The sequence below is a fragment of the Lates calcarifer genome, linkage group LG21 (genome assembly GCF_001640805.2).
Source record: "Lates calcarifer isolate ASB-BC8 linkage group LG21, TLL_Latcal_v3, whole genome shotgun sequence".
Taxonomy (NCBI): Eukaryota; Metazoa; Chordata; class Actinopteri; family Centropomidae; genus Lates; species Lates calcarifer.
In genome coordinates, this window is record NC_066853.1 from 27,646,264 (window position 1) to 27,670,750 (window position 24,487).

General features: G+C 38.4%; 1 protein-coding gene across 1 annotated transcript in view; it reads right to left on the minus strand.

Moving 5' to 3' along the window:
- sez6b (seizure related 6 homolog b) overlaps window positions 1-23,068 on the minus strand; it is a 166,666-nt gene extending 143,598 nt beyond the window's left edge. Inside the window, exon 1 of the mRNA XM_018700932.2 lies at window positions 22,651-23,068. Coding sequence (XP_018556448.1) covers window positions 22,651-22,726 — 76 coding nt within the window. The 5' untranslated portion in view covers window positions 22,727-23,068. The remainder of the gene's footprint in view (window positions 1-22,650) is intronic.
- Window positions 23,069-24,487: the final 1,419 nt, after the last annotated feature.

Consider the following 24,487-nt stretch of genomic DNA (forward strand, 5'->3'; position numbering starts at 1 on the left):
ATTATATATCTCATCCGGCCTGGGAACGCCTTGGAATCCCCCAGGATAAAAATGTTGCTGGGGAGACGGATGTCTGGAATGCCCCACTTAGCCTGTTGCCACCACAACCTGACCCCAGATAAGCAGAAGAAACTGAACTGAACTAAATTTCAATGCATATATTCCATTCACACATGAGAACCACAGTGAAATTATAAACAATACATAAATTCCAGTCAGGCACATGCAGCTTGTGCATACAATTGATAATGTCTCTGTCTTAATTGTGCTACGTAAAGTCTATTGACACCCTTATGTAATTTCTTATAGAATTAACAGCAGGATAAAGCAGCAGAGAAGGCAATGACGTTTCAACAACATAAAGTCCAGCAGCTGCAGCCGATAAACACAGACAAAAGTTGTTGGTGCTGATAAGTCCAACTTATCTGCTTCTTCATTCTCAATGTAAAATATAACCATTCTCTTGGCCTCTCTGTCACAACAAGGATTATCAAAAACAACAGAGAGGTGGTTCATAACTCACTGATGTCCAAGGTGAACGTGAACACAATAAAAACAGCTGAAAGATCCACAATCAGTAGCCAGTTTTAGCATTCAGCATTTAGCAAACCCAGACCTGCAGGTAACATAAAAGGGTAGGTGTTTGATTTTTGATTAATCGTGGTCTCTGGGTGGTGCATTGAATCAGCAGCTTCTTCTCTGCAGCTGCTCATTTGGCTTCATTCAGTTGTTGCCTTCTCACACAGTTAATCATAACTTCATTGTGTGACTTTTGTTTTTACTCTGTAGTGATTTCACCTTAAAATGTAGTGAAGCAAAATATTTGAGGTAAAAAATACTTAAAATGCAAGTACACAAAACAACTTTGTTGTAATAGTGTAACAAATTTGTTACCTCCACCTCTGGTGATAATTTGGTTGTCTTTTGCTTTACTTTATCATTTTGTGACTGATCCAGTTCAGTAAATTTGTCTTCTAATACAGCATGATAGTTAATTAGCTGTATTCTCTGGTCCTATTTTAACAGATGGTACAAAAAAGACTTTAATGATATCAACAGTAACAAAGTATTTCCAGTTTTCCGGACCCTTCTTATACCAAATGATAAACGATAGTGACCAAGGTGAGACAGATCAGTGGCTTGGCTCTAATGACATTTTAATGGGAAACTAATGGTCGTTTCTGCAGACATACCTCAGTAGGTTCAGTGTGAGGTCAATGAGGCATGAGAAACAAACTAATTGCTGCTCCATAAATGCTGTGTATAAAAACAGTTATTGTTCTGCTCGACCCTCTCTGGGAGGTATCTTGCTCCAGGTTGAGGTTTTATTCTCATTTTGTGTCAGGCTGTGCTCACTGATGCAAAATTAAAGTTTCCTACATGTAATACACAAATACAAGAAAAAATTTTAATTGCTGTGGAAGGCAAGGCAATTCTAAAACCACTGTCTTCCTCATCTTTTCATTTGGCAGTTTTTTTTTTTTTTTCAATTTAAAGGGGCCAGTTTGGGGGAATTAAATTCTTCCATATATTATGTACATTAATGAGAGATGTAAAAATGTTTGTTAAGATAGTTTGCATAATTAAAGTAAAACCTGAAAATTTCAAGTTTCTTATTGGATTTACATTAGAATGGAAAATGTGATTTGTTTGTTTTGTACAGTCTGTGAAGGAGTCACTTTCCTCAGTGTGCTTTGTGGTAATAGGTGGTATTGAGTCTGAGGGTTCTATTTTTGGACCCCACACACAGTGAGATGTTAAGCTCAGTAACTCTCTGTGGACCATCTGTTCTGCAAATGTGAATTCATCTTTGAACCAGATGTCTTCTTCTCTTGTATATTAGCTGCTATATATTGATTTTGCAACTCAAAGGAAATACTCTGCACAACATTACAAAAGTAAAAAAAAATATGATTGGCCATAATTGTCACCTTCTCTTGTGAGGTATGATAATGTACTCTGTCTGATCCCAGCCCATATCTAAATGTGTCACAGATGCAACAGGTGAGCTTGGCCACAGAACTACCCCAAGTGCATCTGGCATGCCCTCAACACACTGGGCCAGGTGCACTTGACTGTAATTCTTGACATGCTCATTGATTCAGGAAGATAGAGCCTGATAAATAGAAACTGATTTAGCATTGCTAAGTTTTAAAGTAACTTTTCTCAAAATCTTTGACCCTCAGAATTTTAACTTGCATGATGCCCCTGAGTTTGAACTTTTTTGGGAAGGTCAAATTCTCTCTTTCGTACACTGGGGAGGCTTTGTGCACTGGTCCCCCAAGGCAATTACATGCATGCTCTCCCATCAAGTCAATCACCAGAACCACAGTGAGAAGTTACGTCTTATATATGATTTTCAATTCAATTCAAATAACTTCATTTATCCCTGAAAGGGCAATTAGAGTGCATGAGGTGCAGTTCAACAAATCACACACAACACACTTAAATGAAAAAAAAAAAACACTCAAAATAGCAATAACAAATAATGTGAGATGTGTAGATATACCTGGCAAGCTAGTTATTTGTTGCTAAATTAGTTTTTGTTGATAAGATTGATAAGTAGACAGCAACTTCTTCTCTGAAGCCAGAAGCAGCCTAGTTTTAGCGCTGCCTGATATGTAACAACAAATCTTACAATAATATGAAGTGTTAACACATCAGCCATTACTCACCATGACACCTGCCCAACCTGCTCTCTACTACTCTTTGCACAAAAGCAACGTAGTGTTATTGTTATTGTGTTATTTTGACTCTACATTGCCTATTCTCAGTCCCTTGGTTGCCTAACAGGATCAGAATGATAAGGTCAGTCATTCTACGTATGTGAAATATGTGATGTATTTTTTAACCTCATGCAATCCATATTTAATATTAGTAATTTTGAACTAGCTTAGCCACTGTCACTTATGAGTCTAAAAGCAGCCCGTGCAAGACCAGTTAACATGTCCACTATACTGACTCTCACCCACTTATATTCTAACTTCTACCATTTGCTACAATTTTTAAGATAAAACTACTTATCAGATGTCACTGTTGTATGTGTATTTTAGGACAATCCAGTCCTATATGAGTTTCTGATGATTTTACTAATCCAGACCTCAATAAAATCTAGAATGAAATTCATTTTGACCACAACATTTTTTCCACAGTGATTTTCCATAATATTATTCTGACAAAAAATACAATTATTTAAAAAAATTAACCTGTAATGGCTAACTGGATTTAAAACCAGAATAGTAAGTCATAACAACCAATGATTCAAGCACTATGTAGTTTTGCTGCAAGGTCATCAAGGAATTCTAGCATTCACAGCACAACCTGTCATAATCCCCTTTTCTGTAAGAGGTCAGTAGGTGAAGGAGTCCTCAGGGTGGTGTGTGTTCATGTGTGTTTGTGGGTGTTTCAGAATGCTTTTCTTTACTCCAGCTGGCCACGTGAATGTGGCTGTTCTGTCAGAAACTTAAAGCTGTAGCGTGGGGTCAGAGGCCATGCTGCATTTAATGCTCTTCTAAATTGCCTTTCCTTGGGGATTTGCCCCCATTGAGACACCTGAGAAAGGTGCGAAGGTCACACTATAAGGAATAGGGTAAAGGAAGTGGATGGGAGTCTCAAAGTAGCTGATGCAAGGCCAGTTAACATGTCCACTATGCTGACTATCACACCACTTACAATCCCTGTGACAATGGATTGAATTCTGCAGGCTAAGCTATTATGTATCTGATTCCGTGTCTAATTCTCTCCAAATCAAAGTACCTCTATGTCTCTGACCTAGTATCTTCTTTTGACATTCAGAGCTGCAATTAATGATTATTGGAATTATCAGTGAATGGCTGGTAGTCGATCAGCAATAATGGTGGCTGCTTTCCTGTACAAGGAGGTATTATTACCAGCATTTTAGATGTGCTCACTTTCAATTTTACCACCATATTTAGATAATCTATTTTTAGTGCTGCAACTGCATTCCCAAATGTGAACATTTACTTTGGTGTGTGTAAGGTTATCATAAGCAAGTCCAAGTATAATAAATCATACTGTTCCTTTAAGTAAATGGAATTGTACTGATCATAATTGTACATGTTTCTTTAACCTCAGTCTAAAAGGGTAATGAACTCCCTACTGCAAAAACTGGAGGAATCTGTTACTTTAATCTTCCATTTTTTTCCTGTTTGAAGGCCCTCCAAAAGTCTCTTCATTGCTGCCAATGATAGGAATGGGATTAATAAATTCATTAAAATGCTGGATTTATAAATGGCTTGAAACCGGATTCATTAGGTTTTGGAGGAAAGAAGAAGAAAAGTTCAAACTGTTTTTCTAGTTTGAAGGTCATCCTAATGTATAGCGTTTACATAGTTTAGAAGTACAATTTAGATATTTTTTTACTTGCCTGTTTTCTGTGATATTGGAGGTATTTTGAACATATTTTTTATTATGTGTTTCACGTTTTGATGATTGATGATTTTGATTATTCTATATATAGAGGTTCAATAAATTTTTCAAACCTTTTATAGTCCTGGTGGTCTATTTGTAATATTCCTAACCCTAACTCCATCCATCCATTATCTATACCGCTTATCCATTAAGGGTCACACAGGGCTGGAGCCTATCCCAGCTGACACTGGGCGAGAGGCAGGGTGCACCCTGTACAGATCACTAGTCCATCGCAGGGCCAACAAACAAACAGACAAACAAAAATTCACACTCACATTCACACCTACAAGTAATTTAGAGTTACCAATTAACCTAAGCTGCACGTCTTTGGACTGTGGGAGGAAGCCAGAGTACCTGAAGAGAACCCACGCAGGCACAGGGAGAACATGCAAACTCCACACAGAAAAGCCCCGGGCTCAAACAGGGGCTTGAACCCAGAACCTTCTTGCTGTGAGGTGGTGCTAACCACTGCACCACCATACCACCTAACCCTAACTCTAATAATAATAATAATATTAACCATTATATTGATACTACTACTGCTACTACTGATTTAAAGTAATCAGTAACCTTTAATATTTTAAGAATCAATAACATACAATAAGCTCTTTGCCACCACCGACCTGAGACAAAGATGGTTTCAAAGTGACTGTACTGATCATCAAAAAGTAGTTGTGCTATATAAAATGTTAAGCTATACAATATCATTTAAAGGTTACATTAAATTAATTCTATCATTCACCATTAAAGCTGACTGGACATTTTCAGCACTGGAATAGACCCTATTATTACCATTTCCTATTTTAAAGAAATAATGTTCTACGAATGAGAGTGTGTGTTTTATTTGTATGGATTCTACACAGCAGTCTGACTGCAGAGCCTATATAAGAAACTTCTTGATATAATTTAACCTATAGGAAATTGGCAATAAAAATGTTAGTTTCTGTTTCTGCCTGGATTATGGATTATGTCCAGCAATAGCAATTTTTTTTTAATTGCAATTTTGGGGCCGTGGAAACAACATTGACATTTCTTTTAAGCTGATATGGTTAACCTTATGGTTAAGAGCAACATATCATGTCTCTGGTCATATGTTTCACACACTGTGTGAATTTCCCTTCAATAAAATTTTCATTGTGGGGGGTTAAAATCATTTTCGGTAATTTTGAGTACCTATAGTTTGGCTGGATGTCTGTTTATGTCTACACTGATGTTTAAAAAATGTAAGCATGTTTTATTCAAGGATACTCATTTGGTAGGGAATGTAGGAATGAATGCCATGCAAATTGTCAAATCATGCGGTGCCATTATAAGGTGCATATGTTATGTATTTTGAATACTCAGAAAGAGTTCTAGAGCCTAATTAGCATATGAAACACTACACTGTGCAAGGTAGATTAGTCCTAAATATTATCTGCTGAAATCTTCCTAAATGCTCCCTCTAAAAAGACAACTGTGTATAGATGATTACAGTTGTGTATTCTAACCTACTGTACCTATGTTGCAATTAACCATATAAATCTTATACAATGTTCTATTAAAAATAAGGCAGACCTTGTTGTTGGCTCTGTGGACTGCCTCTGTTGCCTCTGTGTTCTCCCTCCAGTGCTCTCTACATTCACTTTGAAACTAACAGAATCAAGTCTACAGCGTTAAATATTTCATTGTACCTTTCCATGTAACTGTTTTCCTGCTACAGCAACCATGAAAACTAAAGAAAAAGAAAAAGAAACAGATGATAAGACATCTGGCTGACATGCATTTAAATTTTGGTGAGGCTGTGGGAGAGTGTTTACCTCTCTACAGTGTACCACACAAGTTAGGGTAAACATGTCACAAAATGCAACAAGGAATTTAGGCAAGCAGGCAAATAACTTGTATTCAACTTTTCAATGAAATTTCAGAAATGAAGTGATGGTTGCCCTTGTACTCCATTTAAGATTGAAGATTTCAAAAGTGGATCAGCTGAAAAGAAGCCCACGGAAAAATACCACTGTGGTTGACCTCGAAGTGGAAATGAATAGCAGACAGTGGCACTAATCCTTAGTGTAATTTGTAGGGGTTTACATGCAAGGGTTGAGAAGAATGACACAGAAAGCACCTTCCATCTGCAGTATGGAGCAGAAGCCATTACAGGCTATAGTGCTGTCAGCCATACAGCATCAGCTCCTTTGAGAATAAGGCTTTCAATCAATCTATGAAAAGCCAGTATCTCTGTGGAACGAATGAGACAGAATAACTCATGATGGGGGCAGACGCAGCAGTCGAGTGAGTAGGTGTTCAAAAGCAATGCCGTTGTCTAAAAGGAATTGTCTTGTTTTTATCCATGCCATCAGCCTCGCTGCATTGTTTGTGGTAATGCTGGTTTTCTTGGTTGCTGTCAGGCATATTTACAATGATGAAACCCCTGACAGAAGTTAGCATGACTGGACTATATTGTTGGGTTGGGGTGTGTTTGACAAAGAGCAGTGTTATTCTGGTTGTGTGTCTACTTTAGATATGTAGAATTTTCATACCTTGGTGAAATGAAAGGCTGCCTGAAGGGTCTGAAAAACATAAAAAAAAGTATGGTATGGTTTGGACAGTGGAGAGCGGTTTCGTAAACTTTACATTGATAGATTATTAATTCTTAGTCAATACTGAATAGTGAGTTTTTAAGTGTTACCATTAATGTTCATATTTCCTGATCAAGGCTTGATTATCAACCATGCAAAGCAGGCAGATGTCCTATTGTGTACTGGAACCTCAAGAGCCTCAGTGGTTGCCCGTATAACAATTACTTTATGGTTGCAACTTCGTTTTGTAATATGTTCTTCTGAATCACAATTCAGAACTGAAATGGTGAGGGCCATGAGGTGGCTCCTGCATTTTTATTCAGTCTTGGGGCTGTTTTGTATAAGGGGCCTGTTTCAAAACCTAGACTTTAATTTTGTCTTAAATTATCAGTTTTCCAGCATAAAAAAGACCAGTTAGTTTTTTGGGACCATGGACAAAACCAATTGGGGGAATACATGCAGAGGTGTGCAGCACTGTCTCTCAAAATGAAACAAATGAGACTGAAATTATGTCATGAGTTGAACACTAATGTGTCTCAGGGTTAAGGATATTACCTTGTTTATCTTTATGGTTTCTTCTGTAATTTTAGTGCACTACATTGTAACACCAATTTTACTATAACAATATTTTAAAAACATTTTTTGGCAAGAATTTGTATGTGACGGAGCGGCTCTGTCACTGACGGCGCGGAGCGCACACACATGTACTGGCACACACACACACATACACGCACACACATAAAACTTCCGATCCATCCCGTTTCCCCCAGTTAACAAACTTTCCAATCATTCAGTCATGTTCCTATTCCTGTTGAAGTAGAGCGACCAGGGGTGCACACCTGGTAGTTTTATGTCTCTTTAAACATACATTTAAACATGTTACTCACCGGCAGCATTATTATATGCCATGTTATCGCGGGGTTTCGGGGTCATGTGACCAATTTGAAATTTATATTTTTGGTCTTTGTTTATTTTATCTGTAATTCTCCAGTCAATGCATTGTGGATGCAAATAACTGTGCTTATAAAAATACAGTTAATTTTTGTTTAATTTATATTTGTGTTGTGGAGCCTTTAGAGGCGTTGTTAGAGAGAAAATGTATTTTTCCTATTAATTCTTGAGCTTGGAGGAAGGGGCTTTGGGTTTATAAGGGGCTGCTGTGGCCCAGGGAAGGCAGTCCTGGTTTGGTTGAAGAGGAGGTAACGACTACTGGCACATGTTTACTGAGTTACTGAAGAACTCTATTAAGCTTGAATTTTTTCTTGATTTCTTTTTTTTTTTTTTTTTTTTTTTTGCATTGTTTGTTTGTTTGGTTTCCACTAATTTTCGCACTGTAAAAAGTTATCACTGTTTGCACTTTGGGAGGCCGGCAAATAAAGAAATCAGAGCACCAGATTATCTTCTGACTACGCCTGTGAGTTTTTCCTGGGATTTTTCCTCTTACCTCCACCATTTTTGGATTTTTGGGAGGTTTAAGAAAGAACCCTGTGACATTGTAGTTGCTGCATTGTGTTACTTTTTCCCCATGTATGACTCAGACAGCACTGTGACCATAGAAAGCATAACAGGAGGGGTGGTTAATGCTTAACAGTGTGCTTTAATGTTGCAACTCCTTATCACCAGTTCAGTGTTTTGTCCTCCTCCCTGTTGCTTATACAGTTTGTATTTCAAAGGAGGGAATGTGCCTGCCTGTTCTTTGACGTATGGGAGGTTTTGAATAGTGGCCTCTAAGGTAACAGGTGCCAGTTACTGAAGGGGAGCAGGGCAGTGTAACTCAGTCCTCCTTTCTTCAGCCATTCAGAGCACACAGTATTTCCATGGTAAGTTACTAAGCCTTATTCAAGAATACTGGCTAACACTAACATAATTTTTTTCATTGGGCTGTCCACAAATGTCTCATTGCCCTGCAATACTACACTGCAAGTTGCTTTCAGGAAAGTACTATGCAGAACTTGGGGATGTGCCTTACTTTTGCAGATTTTCAATGCCGAGCTTTTGCCAGCCTTTTGTTTAGCTCTGGCTGCTGCTCAGCAGCTTGCCAGACAACTTTAAAGGTAAATAATGATGCAGCTGACTTCTTCTGACAGGACTCTGTGTCTCTGCTCTGCATTGCATGTTTTATGTTTATTACTACAAGAATGAGAGCCAGGGGTGTACTGTCAGTGGCATTTTACTCGGTCAGTTCATTACATGCACAGTGCTCAGTTCTAAAGCCTTCCTCCATCCTTCATTTCCATGAAAGTGATTAATACACATTTTTCCTTCTCACTGAATTTATGAGTTGTATTTTAAAATGAGAAACCCACAATTATAAAAACATCTAATACCTCAGTGATGTTACTAAGGCTCTGAATCAGTGCTCACAATACCATATACAAATTCCCTCTGACAGCACAAACACATTTAGCTCCCCTGTCTGCACAGACACATTCTGCTGAATTGATAATCATTCTAATATCTGTGAAGAGAAAAAATAGCTGAAGTGGCAAAATGAGAGCATAGAACCAAGTTGCATGCCAAAGCAGGTTCTCCTCTTTTCCCTTTTTTCCTCTATTCATATGGCATTGTTTTACAACAGCAGCTTGTGTGAGTCTCAGTTTTCATATTGTCCTCAGTTAAAAGCAAATGGCTTGGCTTCAGTGTTAACAAGTAACAGCATGGCTGTGATTATCTACAGTGCATACTGTACTAAAGAGACTATTACAGGGAAGAAGGAAGCCCCTGGGCCTCACAGATGTCACCATTCCACATGTACTGTGCTGTAATCAACAGTAAGGTTCTGCACAGCCACTTCACTGTTTTTAAATAGATGAATTATTTGTGTTTGACTGTATTAACATATTCTCTAGAGATCTGAACTCCAGCTCCAGGAATTGACAAAGAAATAGAAAAGGGCAATATAGTATATGCCATATATATATATATATATATATATATATATATATATATATATATATATATATATATATATATATATATATAACAGGAGCTAGTCCAAAAATGACATCACAACTCAGAAAGTCATGTAGGTACCTTGAACCTTGTGAACCTGTGTAAAATCTCTTGAATAATAAGAAGCATCATCATCACTAGATGCCACTTCTGACCAGTTTCACAAAGATCAAATAAGACAATTAACAGTTGTATAATTTTGTCTCTGCCTTGGTTTGCTTTGTTCCAAGATTTATGCACACTAATATTTAATATCTTCGCAAAGATTTCTAATCTGGATGTTGTATGCAACAGTTTGAGCACCACACAAATTTAAATTTTCATTCTCTTGTAGTATTCCAGCAGAACAACACCAAAACCAACAAGAATCAGCCACAACAAATAATCCGCAATTACCACAAAAATCATATTCCAGCTACTGATGAGGTCAACTCAGGCCTATACCACAGTCTGTGAAATGTAGTGTGGTAGTCTCATTTGTTCATTTCTCCTCATTTCCTTTGTTGTCTTTCTTCCTAACCAAAAGACTTGCTTTCCAAATTTCAGCTGAGCACAGTCAGATTCAAAGAAGAGGAAAGAAATAAAGAATAAAATCAAAGTCTTTACTGATAAGCGTTGTTTCTCCCTTTCTCTTGCTCACACACACTTGTACTTAAATGTACATATATGGAGACATACCAAAACTGAGTAACACCCTTTGCTGCTGCCAGTGAGAATCAAACTCTCATCCTCCTCCCCTCCTTCACCCAAAAAGCTCTGCGGATGTGAAGCGGCAGTCTAAAAGAGAGCCAAGCCTGTCAGAGTCCTAATCGTTGTGGAGAGACCCTTGGCTCTGTATGCACAGCAGATGCCAGCCTCAATTAGACAGGTGTATACAGTCTGCCAGTGCATGAGAGGAAAGCGGACAGGCCCTATTCTCTGCACAAACGGTAGTTCTGCGCCACTGCTACTGGATCGATGGATTTGGAGGCTGTGCAGCAGCTTAAAAATAAGCCTGAGAAGGGCAGATGAGATGCTGACAGAGGAGGAAATGAGAGATCATTGGGGAAATGAGGAGCGGTTGATGCCGATTACTAATGCAACTTGTCAAATCCAGTGTGCTGAGTTGCTGTTTCCCAAGTAACATTGTGACAGTGAGGAGACGATCAGATGACAGTCTGCTCCATTTGGAAGTGTGTATATATATAGGGCCATGAGGAGAGTTCAGACAGCTTCTGTACCACTGTTTTCTTTCTAATATTGGTTCAGAGATCATTCAGCATGATGTTCTTATTTTATTTCATCCCCAACATATGTTTCTAACCATTATACCTCCTAAAACATTCTAAGTGGTGTATAAACAATTAACAATAAACAATAATAAATACTTAACCAGCTGGTTAAGTATTTATTGTTTATTAAATGGGTTAATACAAACAAACATAATGAAAACTTGACCAGAGTGATCAGAAAAATACAAACCCCTCCCAAAAGACCTATAAGTAGAACACTATGATATTTCGTTTACAAATATGAATAAATATGAATCTGTATATATGCGTAAAATACTTAGAAAATACAGTACTGCAGTAAAGTACAACTCTGTAATGGTAGGCTATAAGTAAAAAAAGACATTATTGCATGAAATCCATTGTACAGGTGTGCTACACACCTATCACCACCCCAGCCTCCTCACCCTTATCCTGCTTACACACTTCTGCAGCCTTCCTTATATTTTGCATAGAAACCAACTGTTATTTCTACATTGGAACACATCCCAGCTCTTAGTTTGTCCCAGTTATTTTTTGCTAATATGAGTAAACACAAATTTGTTTAAGGATATACTCCATGTAGCCATAACACTGACTTAAATATTAAATGTCTCAAAACTAGATTTTGGCACAAGTTCCCTCCATACGAGAGATCAAGCAATGTCATTTCATTCATTCTGATAAAGTTTGGTGCCGACGTTCATGGTACTCAGAGGATGAATTCTGATGACACTGATGACTGATTACTGTGACACCATCAGGTGAAAGTTTTCAGTTATCCAATGAAATAGGTCCACATTTAACAGATGGATCGTAACAAACATTTATGTTCCCAGAGAGAGAATCCCACTGACTTTGCTGATCCTGCTGATTTTTTTCTACTAGTGTCACCAACACGTTGGAATTTTGGTTACATTTATATCTATTTTCACTCACTCTCACTCTCAGGAGACTTTTATCCAAACTGACGTTGTAAAAGGGCTAAAATTTCTCAACAGCTATTAGAAAAATTGCCATGATACAGTATTTATTATTTGACATAAATTCATGCCCTCCTCAGAATGAACTGTAATAATTTATGCCTTAGCAGAACAAAGAGAATCTTTTAGCTTTTTAGTTATTAATTGTGCTTTAATGATGCATACCAGCAAACAAGTTTGTAAATAATCAAGTTACCACAGAGGAATTCCCACACAGACAAACTCAGCATTTTGCTGGGTTGGTGATCCAGCTTTGCCAGCTACAATAGCAAATGATTAACTGACAGAATTTATAAATTCTTTTATATTATATAATTTTATAAGATAAAAAGTACGGTGTACACCTGCTCTATATGTACAGTGTCTCGCGATTTCTGTTGTGAATTGGCGCTATACAAATAAAATTGACTTGACTAAAGGCAGAGGGTTAACGTGAAGTGTTATTAAATTGAATGTATGATATCATAGACACTATAGTCAATATTTTGTTGGTTACCTCCTGCTGACCACTGTCCATCGAATCCTCACCGGCTAATGTCAGTGTATGGCAGTTACAGGCCCTATGAGCTGCATTATTCATTGATATGGTTCTGATCCAGGCAGCGAGAGCTAGCAGAGAGCTGTTCAGACTGAGGCAAGGCATCACGCTCAACATAACTCAGAATGGCCTTTGATTTGAAAGAAATATCCCCATTTGCCCAGGGCTTGATGTTGAGTGACAGCTGCAACATGACAGCTATCAATTAGACTGTGTTATTAATGCAGCAGCTGGGAACCAGGGAATTATTCTGAGAATTAAACAAGAATTAAGTGTATCTGTGAGCAGAATTTGATTTTGAGAGTGTTCTATTGTCAGATTTAGAACCAAATAAGAGACATTCAGCTCATTCTGTGACTATTTGCGTCATGTATTCAAAGACCAATACACCAGAGAGCTGAGGCAGTGTTCAAAGATGACAGGATGTGGGATGTGATAGAGACACATAAAGCAGGTGCAGTTCAAAGCACATCACATCCCATTTGCATCCTCTCTAATTTAACTCAGAGATTCTCTGTCATGACAAATCTCAAACAGGGGAGGAGACAGAGATATTGTAAAGCAGATGAACGCAGCCTTCAGGAAACCAGTTTTGACTGACAGAGATGAGGGTAAACACTTCACAAGCACACTGCTCACTTCAGAGGGACTGTTATGCAAAGAGGGAGAATAGACAGAGAGAAGGGAAAATGAAAGTGCTCCACCTCTAGGCCCCCTCAGCTCCTCTCAGGAGGCATCAGCTGTGTGTAAAGAACCCAGCAACCCCATTTCCTGTGAGAGTGAGACACTCATTTCCAATTGAACGCTCCAAAGAGGAAAAGGCTAGGAGACAATTAGAATGAGAGTATAGCCTCAGCATCCTGAATAGCCCTTGATGAGAACAACAGGCAAGTTTGGATAGGTTAATCAGTTGTAATCTGAAAGCAGGTGTTGAACATGCAACCTTACAATCCTCCATCCCAAATTATGATCGTCAAATTCACAAAAGACCATCGTTTAATTAAACACTGTGTCCTTTCCCGCTGTCTTTTTCTTATTCAAAAGCGTGAAGCAGCGCTGATTGCATCAGATCGACGACACCAAGAACAAATTGCTTTTCTGCCTTGGCAGGGATGATGAAGGAGGTGGGAACAGGGTGTTCGTGTGTGTGTCAGCATGAGGGGGTAGGAGGGGATTTGGGCATTGCGTATCACAGGAGAGGTACAATGGCTACGTTAATTTGAAGATGAAGCAAAACTTCTTGTGTGAAAATCATCTTCTCGGGTAATGGAAGAGAGTTTTTTTTTTTTTTTTGAACAGGCCCATTCTAATCAGTCTTTAACCCAGTGTTTCTAAGATTTGAATGTTCTCTCCAGTGACTAAATGTTGTTTTTTATTTAAGGTCATGTTATATAGAAGTGTACCAGGCAACTGCTGCAGTTTGTCTCGAATGTAATGATGTGTAAAATAAATCAACAAACAAGTCTTGTGTCTTGGATGTAATTTTTTTTTTTTAATTACCAGATTTATTAACCATTTACATGTAAATGTGAGGGTGTGCATGGTCAGCTCTACCAACAGGGTTTCCTGAATGTAAGGAGAATGAAAATTAGTCTGTAAAGTCACATTTTTCCAAAATGTTGGTACAAATAACACTCCAACTATCATTAGGAAACTTAAGGGCCATGATTGGTTGATTGATCAACACAGGCCTTGCAAAGATCAGGGGCCTGTACTATGAAAGGAGTTTAACCTTCTCTGATTTAACTCATGGTTATCAGGGGAAGTCAGGATTGACAAACCCTGGTTCCCTAAATTGGCGTTAAATGGTACTACAATGACAGTTAAGACGTTGCTCAGTTGAGTGGGTGTTAACTTAGTTTGTGTATGTAGTTTGTGCATGTGCATAAAAGGGCCATGTTCGGCAGTGCAAGCAGAGAGTTGTGGCACGATGACTCATTCTCAGATGAAGAATGCACATATTTCTGTCCATTTATGAGGAATTTAAAGAGACTCTAATGGTAAAACTGTGGCTGTCAACAAAGCCGGGGAGGCTTGTTGTCAACACACTGCCACAGTAAATTCATATGAAGTATATTCATTAGTAAAGTGTTCTTGTCATTAGTTCTCTGGAATTTTAATTTGTGATATGATTGAAATGTAATGACACATAAAATATGTGATAATTATTTCAATACGTGAATTTTAGTCGACATTAGTGCTGTGCATCACTAACAGGAGGTAATTTTGAACTTTAGAACTTTATTGTCAGCCAAGGCCGTAAAATCAACAATGTCAGCATGCTATAATTGATTATGTTGCATATATGATATGAATAAATATATATTATTTTCAATACCTCTAGTCGACATGTATTGCTTTAGATGTGTCTCCACTCTCTAGCTCTGCTAAAATATAATACAGAATGGTTTGTTTTGTGGGCGGTATGGTGGCGCAGTTGTTAGAACTGTTGCATCACAGCAAGAAGGTTCCAGGTTCGAGCCCTGGTTCACCCGGGGCTTTTCTGTTTGCATGTTCTCCCTGTGCCTGTGTGGGTTCTCTTCAGGTACTCTGGCTTCCTCCCACAGTCCAAAGACATGCAGGTTAACTGATAGCTCTAAATTGCCTGTAGGTGTGAATGTGAGTGTGAATGGTTGTTCATCTAATGTAATATATGTGTTGGCCTTGCGATGGACTGGCAGTCCATACAGGGTGTATCCCGTCTCTCACCCAGTGTCAGCTGGGATAGGCTCCAGCCACCCCCCGTGACCCTTAACAGATAAGCCGTATAGATATTGAATGAATGAATTTGCTTTGTCTTTTTTTAAATTGAGACTTATGGTCTCTAAGCAACCTCATCCTGCTCAGTGAGCTCCTCCCAGTGGTTATGCCAATATCGACTGGATCTACCAAATGCAGGGCGATGTGTGTGTGTGTATATGTGTGTGTGTCATACCACCCTTAACCCTTAACCTCTATGGTCCAGGATCATTTGTTACTCAAATATACTGATATTTGTTGGACATATTTTAGTGTCAACAAATGTACAAATTCAAATGAGCAAAACAGAAACTCACATAAAGAACTCAACCTCGTAATGGTGTGGTGCCATAGGAAGTCAGAGGATAACCAAAGTCAAAAAGATACCTCGGCTGAGAACCACAAATACCTGCACAAACACCAAAGTCAAGTCATATTTCAATATTGCCTCTGCCAACCAGTTTCAACCTCGGCAGGTCTTCATCAGGGAGGAAACAATGACTGTTGATTATTGCCATGACCAGGCAAGGTCAACTAATTAGCATGCTTCAACTAATTTGCCCAAGAAGGCTTTTAATACACCTTTCTTTGCATTGCAGTTTTTCATCTTCAAGATCACCTTAAGATTTCCTGATCCACTGCATGTGTGATATAGTGAGCACAAATTTATTCAAGAATATGCATATAAGCATGTTGTCAACTACAATATGTCAGATCCTAAAATAGGATTTTGAGGCAGGGCTTAAACAATAAAAAATGAAGGTAAAAATTATGTGTGTATATTATGGTGTAGGTTAAAGGTATGGTAATAAATAATGGTCAGTGAGGTGTAGGTACAAGAGCAGGAAGATGATATCAGTTTATGTTTCTATTTTGTTTCAGTGCATCTTATAAACAAAATCTAAATTAATCAAATTACCACAAAGTACTTGCTGAACAAGTAATCTGGGGCCTTTGGGGCCCATGGTCCAGCCTTATATATGTGGAACTATAAATGACTAAAAAAAGATTACAATATTTCTAGATAATTTAATAGTAACTTAACCATCCTTTATGCTGGAGGTGGGTTGTGCTGGGAATCTAGAGAAATGTTTAGGTATCAGCTTTAAAACATATTCTCTAGGAGAAAAACAAATATACATATTCAAAATCAAAACTCAATTTAGACAAACCAAAAAATCAAGAATGTGTTTAGATTAGCACAAAGACACTAAGCAGAGGGAAATTGGCTCCATCAAAATGAAAACATATTTTTTAAACTAATTGTGCTTAATCAAGTTACAACAAGCAAATTACTAACGTTATGTAAAATAATACGTTACATACATAATACTTCATAATGCAAAGAGATAAACAGGGCTTAACAATTCCAGAACATAGCACATGCTCCCAGAGAAAAAAGGTCATGTAATAATTTTGAGTTTGGAAGGCCTTGGCAGTGTGGTCGCAAATGTAGAGTATTTTAACACACTAACAAATCAGTGTGTATGTTTAGGTTGTTTAAGACTGCATTCCTTACAATAGGACTGAACAGCCCCTTCAGCCTCATCAGTGCTGTGATGTGTGTTTGTATGTTTGGTGTACTGAGCGGTTGCTGTTGTTGGCCTAAAATAAAGCCCCTTTAGCCCTGTCAGCCTTGCAGAAGCCATTACTTTGAGGCAGCTCTCCCAGCAGAGTGCTGACAATGATGACAGGCTGAGGCAATGCAAGCAGGCCCTGGGGGTGGGACTCCAGGGGCATTGCTTGCTTTGGGTCAGTCACGGCCAATGTATTTATCTGGGCTGTAATCTGAAGGGAAAAGGATAGAATTCCTGACCCCAAAACCTCAGGGACATCATCAAAACAGCTGGTATTGCAGGTCCACCATAACTCGCTCCATGCCTGTTATCAGACTGCTGTAGCCAGAGAGAACAGGCTGAACTGATGAATAACAGAGCACCAATCAGCAGTGAGTATAGCAGCAAGGGTGAACCATTAAGGAGAAGCAGGGCTGATCATTAATGGATCTGAGCTCTGAGCTGAAACTGGCCTACAGCTGAAGCAGCATCATTGTCACCCCAGTTTAGACTTTACTGCAGACTGGTGATAGTTCTTCAGTCTAATAGACAGTACTTTATCAATGCTTACAAATATTATATATAACTTGAGTATGCATTGTTTTATGCAATACACACAATTATTCTCTTCCAGTCTTTCTAGTATTTTCTGGTGCTGGTAGTTCCAAACTTCCATTTCACAATCACTGAGGCCACTGTGCTATAATATATAGTACTGTGCAAAGGTTTCACACACTTCAGATGTTTTCATTCTTAACCCTCATCAGTACCATAAGCACCATTTTTCCCTTTACTGCACTTTGCATGAGGTTAATTGATGAAAAAAAAATTAAGCATGGGATTATTTTTGACAGCATCCTCATTTTACCATTAGTCCCTAAAACTGCCTAAAACACACAGTACTGTATATGATAACACTCAAAGCTTTAGAAATGGTTTAATACACAATTGTAATCACAAAGGTGAAGAGAGAGTTTTTGTCCTGACATGCAGTGTGAATTGCGGACATCATATACACAGGTGTGTGACTTTCTAAATTATTATCTTTATAAGTTATATTACATTACTTTATTATATTTTTTCCATTAGAAAACAAGAGAGCGTAGCCTCAGGAGGGCATGTTTTCTACTCCAGCATACTCACTGTGTAGTGCTAGAAGAACGAGCATGCTAGGAGCACATTCTCAAAAGTACAGTCTGGTCTCTCACCTAATCCCTATTCCAAATCATGCAATGAAGTACAAGGTATGATAATAAAATCCCTGTAGGGTGGGCGTAATAGACCACCCTGCATTCATATTGTATTTTCTCCTACACACTCCTACAGTAACCTTTGTAGTGATAATGTCCAACCAAAAAGCTACTTTTCATGGATTTTTATCATTCATCATTGAATTTCTCTCAGTCAATTAATCAAATCACAAAAAACTTGCAAACCCACGGGCAGATACTGTAGCTTGTTTGCAGGTCTTTTGGAGAAACTAAATTTCAGTACCCTGCATAGTCTGTTGTATGTAGGAACAGGGGGTCAATAAACACCTATTAGCAAGAAGCAGCAGCCATGACGTGGCCGCAGGGTCTTGGCACTGCTGATTACAGGCTAATCAAGGGGCAGGATGAAGGATGGCCATTTTTAATGTGAAGTATCACTTGCCTTGGGTGAGCAAGAATAGCATCTGATAAAGCTCATTAATCTTAACAGTGTAGCTGATGGATGAACACTATATAATGAGAAAGCTAAGTGTACATGCACAAAACATGAAAAAATATAGAAGAAGCATTAGGATTTTATAATTAATACATACATTATCTGATGTCAAACAATGTAAGAAATTTCAAGTCCTTCAGCTGTCAACCTCTATAACCACGTCACAACCACTAGTAACTAGATGTGTGTGGTTCAAACCAGACCAGATGTACAGCATCAGGGTTTTGAATATTTCACTCAGTATAAGGATCATATATATTCAAGACGGAATTGGAACAATGTGACAATGCCATACAGTGTGGAAAACAATGCTATTTAACTTTATAGCATTAGGGTTGAAAGACCCTGCAGCCCCAATATTAAGTTGTGTGTTTTTATGTGTGCATAAATTTTCAAGTAAAAGCTTGTACTGGCAGACAATCTAAGTTTGTCACTTAGTTTTGAGAAATAAAAAAAAAAATAAAAAATTTAAAAATCCTTGCTGAGCCATGGCGGAAGCATAGTAACACAAAGAGGAGGAGGGGATTATATTTTTGAAAGATGTAATTTTGGAAGATATCTTGCTCAGACACAGCACCAGCAACATAATGGAGTAAAAACTGCAAGAGTTAATGGTTTAGGTTGTTTCTATAGAACTACAGTGACTGAAGACAGGCCTCTAGATTTGTAGCTTAGCTAATACGTAAGGTAACTTGATATGACATAACATTTCAAATTATGCATCAATGCCATTGTTCTTGCAAAAGTTTTGTTTTCAGGTCTTCATGTCTTTAAAATTGTTATATAACAATACAGAGTAAATGACAGAACACGTAGGATGTCTGTTACATTAGCTGCAGTGAAGCTAACATGAATAGCGGTTGAGACGTTTTCTCAGAGACAGTGATACTCGCAACTGTCCTCCTAGTCTAACAAACGTTTCACCAAGGACAAACAGGACAAAACAACTCTGACCTACTGACTCTGTTATAGCTTTTCTTTTTAGATTTATATTCGTCTGTCCATTTCCTCTTAAGCTGTTTAAATGCCATAACCCTGTCTCTGCTCTGTAACGTTAGTATGCAGGAATTTCCATCTTCCTCGCTCCCACTACCCCCTTCAAATCCTCCCACCTCCTGTGCCTTTGCACGAACTCCATGATCCACTTCATTTATATACCAGTCGTAGAGCCAGAGCTGTGTAGAAACACCTGATTTTTTTCAGAACACACACAGAAGTGGCAGCTAGCGGACTATAAGGAGCTATTCCCTGAATTTAAATAAAAGCGCATTTGATTGTAATTGCTAACCATGCCTTTAATGGCGAGTACAAAGGAGGAATGTTACATACAAAAGTACCTATCGGCTGTCAGGTTGTAGCTGGTGTTTATCTTGCATAGCATGATTTGCTTTGTCTTTTTGGCTCTTTAGTTCACCAAGGAGACCACTGCTATTGACAGTTTGACCTCTGATCTGAAAACGGGTTGCAAGGTATCTGGAATAAAATTAATCATTTTAATTTAATAATGACTTATTACTACAGATTGAAGAGATTATTGTAACAAACCTTCCTTAATGATTTAGTAGCATTTCATATGTACAGGTGACTCACTGACTTTTTCTCTTGGCCCATAATTGATGATGAAGGTCAGAGAGGTTTTTAACTTCATCAGCAGTACTGTGCAGTCAAAAGCTTTTTTAGTCTACATACTTCATTTTCCTTTGGGAACATACTACAGACTCAAGCCTGCTCAGAATGCATGTCGTATAGAATTGGGACACAGGTCTGTTTATGGAAGTGTTGAAATAGGCAAGGACCTCATGTTTATGTTGATACAACACAACCTGGTCTCAACGTCAACTAATAAGTGAGCGCAGAACTGTTCAATTTCTCATTATAGCATCAAGCATCACCATTCTAAATGATGCTTGTTGCTCACAGGTTAGTAGGCAGACTATGGACCTGCATACAAAAGGTCAATGAAGCAACCATCACACCCTGAATTATCAAGTGTGGAGTCAGCTTGTGGAGTCAGAAGATGAGTGACAGACCAGGACTTTGTCTTAAGATAACTTCTTCCTTCACAAGTTCACTTCATGTTATCTAATACAAAAAGGAGAGTATGATATTTGGATAACAGTTTTTAATGCATAGACTACACTGTGAGAATTGATTTAATAACAAATCCCTGGTTGCAAATGGTTGCAACTCTCCGGGGAGAAACTTTCTAATGTCACACATGTTTTGTAGCCATCTCTGTTTTGTCAGGGGATATGAATAATGCAAGGAGGCTGCAAAAACACTATCAGCCATTCCACTATTTTGACAAGAGGACCAGGAGATAAGATACATTCATTTGGAGCACTTCTGGTTTTATGCAAGGAAGGAAAATGACATTTTTATCAGTCTATTTGCCTACTTGAGTTTTCTTGTTGAAAATTTTAATGGAGGCATATAAGAAGTTTTAACTATTATTAGACTGTGCTTTCTATTATATACACTGGCTTCAGAAAGTATCCAGGCCCCTTCACCTTTTGCACATATTATTGAGTGATATGATCTATAGTCAATAATCCATAATGACAAAATGAATTTTTTATACATTTCTGCAAGCTTATCTGAAATATTATCATCTGAAATATTTAGACTCACCTTTGGCAAATTGAATTAACTGGCCATAGTTTAAAGAGGCACACAACTGCATATAATGTCAGACAAAACAAAGCCATTAGGTTCAAAGAACTCTCTGTAGAGGTCTGTGATAAAATTAAGGTGAGGTGTAGATCATGGCAATGATTAAAAAAACAGTGGCCTTGATGATTGTGAAATGGAAGAAGTCTGGAACCACCAGGAGTCTTCTTCAAGCTGGTCAAAGAGGTAACCAAGAACACTCTAACGGACTTTCAGAAGTACTTTAAAGAGAAGGGAGAGTCTACCAGAAGAATGACCATCTCAGTAGCACCCCACCAATCAGGGCTTCATGGTAGAGGACTTAGACAGAAGTTACGTTTTCTAAAAGGCATATGACATATGCTTGGAGTTACCAAATGGGTTTGAAAGGAGCACAAAGGAGTGAGAGCATGAGGAGAAAGATTCTCTGGACTGATGACACAAAAATTGATTCTTTGGGCAGAACTCCAAGTACTATGTTCTGGTGAACACCAGGCATGCTAATCACATGGCGAATACCATCCCTGTAGTGAAGATTGGCAGTGGCAGGATAATGCTTTGTTGCCTCTCAGCAGGAGGGACAAGGGGACAGGGGTCAGAACTGAGGGAAGGATGAATGTAGTAAAGGTAGAGGTCTTTGAAGAAAACCTGCTCCAGAGTCCAAACAACCTGAGGCCGGGGTGATGGTTCACCAGTCAACATGACAATGACCAGAGGCACCAGAAGCTGGTGGACAGTTAGCCAAGAAGACAATATGTTTTTGATTTTTAATATATTAATAATAGTTAAGTAATAATAAAACAAGAAGTTTTCACTTTATCATTGTGGGTTATTGAGTGTAGACTGATGAGTGAAAATGCCACAGTAAAGAGTGCAAAAAGTGAAGGGGTCTGAATGCCCTCTGAAGTCACTGTAAATGTGTTTTTACTAATAGTTTTAACAGGCTTCTGGGTTATGTACTGTATGTAGACTGTGGATATACTATATGACTAGAATAAGAAAAAAAAACAACCCAAAACATAACAAAATACCACCTCCCTGTTAGTGTTCCTGTGCATGTGTGTTACATTACGGAGTGTGTTTTCCGAGGAAAATCAGCAAGCCGTAAGCACATGGAGGACTGGGAAAAGAAAAGGGTGAAAACGGAGAGCTTCACGAAAATAAAAATCAACAACAGAAACATCTCATTTAGGCACAATGGGTCGAGGGCTGAAAGGCACACTCTCATGTAGCACGCGGAGAGGATTAAAAAAAAAAAAAAAAACAGGCAGTAAATATTTTGACAATCCTTACCTTCAGCGCCCATTTCCGTCACCAACGCCACCAGAACAAGAAGATGCAGAAAATAATCTCTGATCGCGTTCATCATGTCCGCCCCCCCACCCTCGTTTTACGCTTCTGTAGATTTTGGTATAGTGAACGTCCTTGGGATCAACACTTTTCCTCTTGCGTACTGAAACACTGAGAGCTCTGCCGAACACGGACTACACAAACTGAGCGCTCCCCTCGCTGACTTCGTTTGCTGTCTGAATTTACTCATTCACAGAGACAAGGGGCTTTTAGTTTCGGTCCGCTACCACGACTACAGACTAGTGACTGTACTGACTCCACTGATTAAAGGCGAGATACTATAGAGCTGTTGCTGCCGCTGCTGCCGCCGCTGCCCCGCTCTGTGCTCTGTGCTTAGAGCCTCCTCTTCAGGGCAGCAATACCGCCGTGCGTTCAGCACCACAGACAGCTCCTAGCGTTGGCCAATGGAACACACGGAGCAAATTAAGCTCGAAGTGTGGGACACCCAAAGACTACGTAGCTACATCCTAAAAACCTATTCTAAGTACTGAATGAGCGTGGAATGTTTAACTCATGTCACTTCATTTAAAAAAAAAAAAAAAAAAAAAAATCTATTTTGTGCATGTGTTTCGTTTTTAATATTGTATTTATTGGTATATATATATATATATATATATATATATATATATATATATATATAATAAATATAAATATATATATATATTCTCTTACTTATCATTCAAACATTTTAATTCCATTCATTTCACCAGTGGCAGAAGCAAAGAAAAATAATTCCTGAATTCGAAACTGCACTTAAGTCAGAGTAAAGAATCACCTAAATCTATTTACGTATAATGAGCACTTATGAATAATGTCTGCTTTTACTCTAAAGGAAAAGTACCCATTTTCCGCAATGGTCCCTTTCAGTTTAATGTTACTGTAGACACTGAGTTGCCACATGCGCCCTGCTAAAGCTAATGTAGTCTTATAAAACACCCCTGTAATAAATCCTCCTTTCATGAAGGTCAAAATATTGAGATTTTGGTGCTGTTGAAATGAACTGTATTGCACTATGCACTGTTGTTTAGATATAATTGTTCTCAGTATGGGGTTTTTAAGGTAGAATACAGTAATAATAATTTAAGAATTTAAAAAGAATTTAAGAACAGGTCCCTTAAGAATTATTTTGAGAGCAAGAAAGCACATGATTTTGCTACAAATTGGTGCCAGTACATGACACTTTTAGGGGCTTTATGCAGAATTGCATGTTTTGCACTGCTCAAGCTTTTTCTTGGAAATATACATACTTCCCGCCACTGATATGCCTCCCTCTCTGCTTTGACTCAGCAAGCATTGGTTTGACAGTGTTGCGTGAGCAGCCCTCTGTCAACACAGCCTGTTACATCTAGTGGTTTTGAATCATCCCACCACAGCACCTCTGGCTACTTATAACCAATTGAAGGCCTTTGGGTGTTGTGAGGCTTTTGCAGCCAAGGTGCTTCACATCCCTCCAGTGGCTGTCCAGCCTTGCAGCTGCTGCTCATCCCACTGAGAGATGACTCACAACATCAGTGGGGGAAAGTCTCCAACACAGAAACACAGTGTTTAATCTCCTCAACACATTTGCTGTAATTTATACACCTTTGCCTCACAGCATAGAGGCTATTCATGGCTTCAATACTCTGGATGTGGAAGGCTAGTCATGCGCAGGCATTACTCACATGCATTGAAGTCTGTCATCGTGTGTGTCACGTGTTTACATACATAAAGTAACTAAAGAGTTTGAGTTAGAGTTTTAGCTACCAAAATGCAGGTTTCAAAATACTAAATTAGCTTGCAA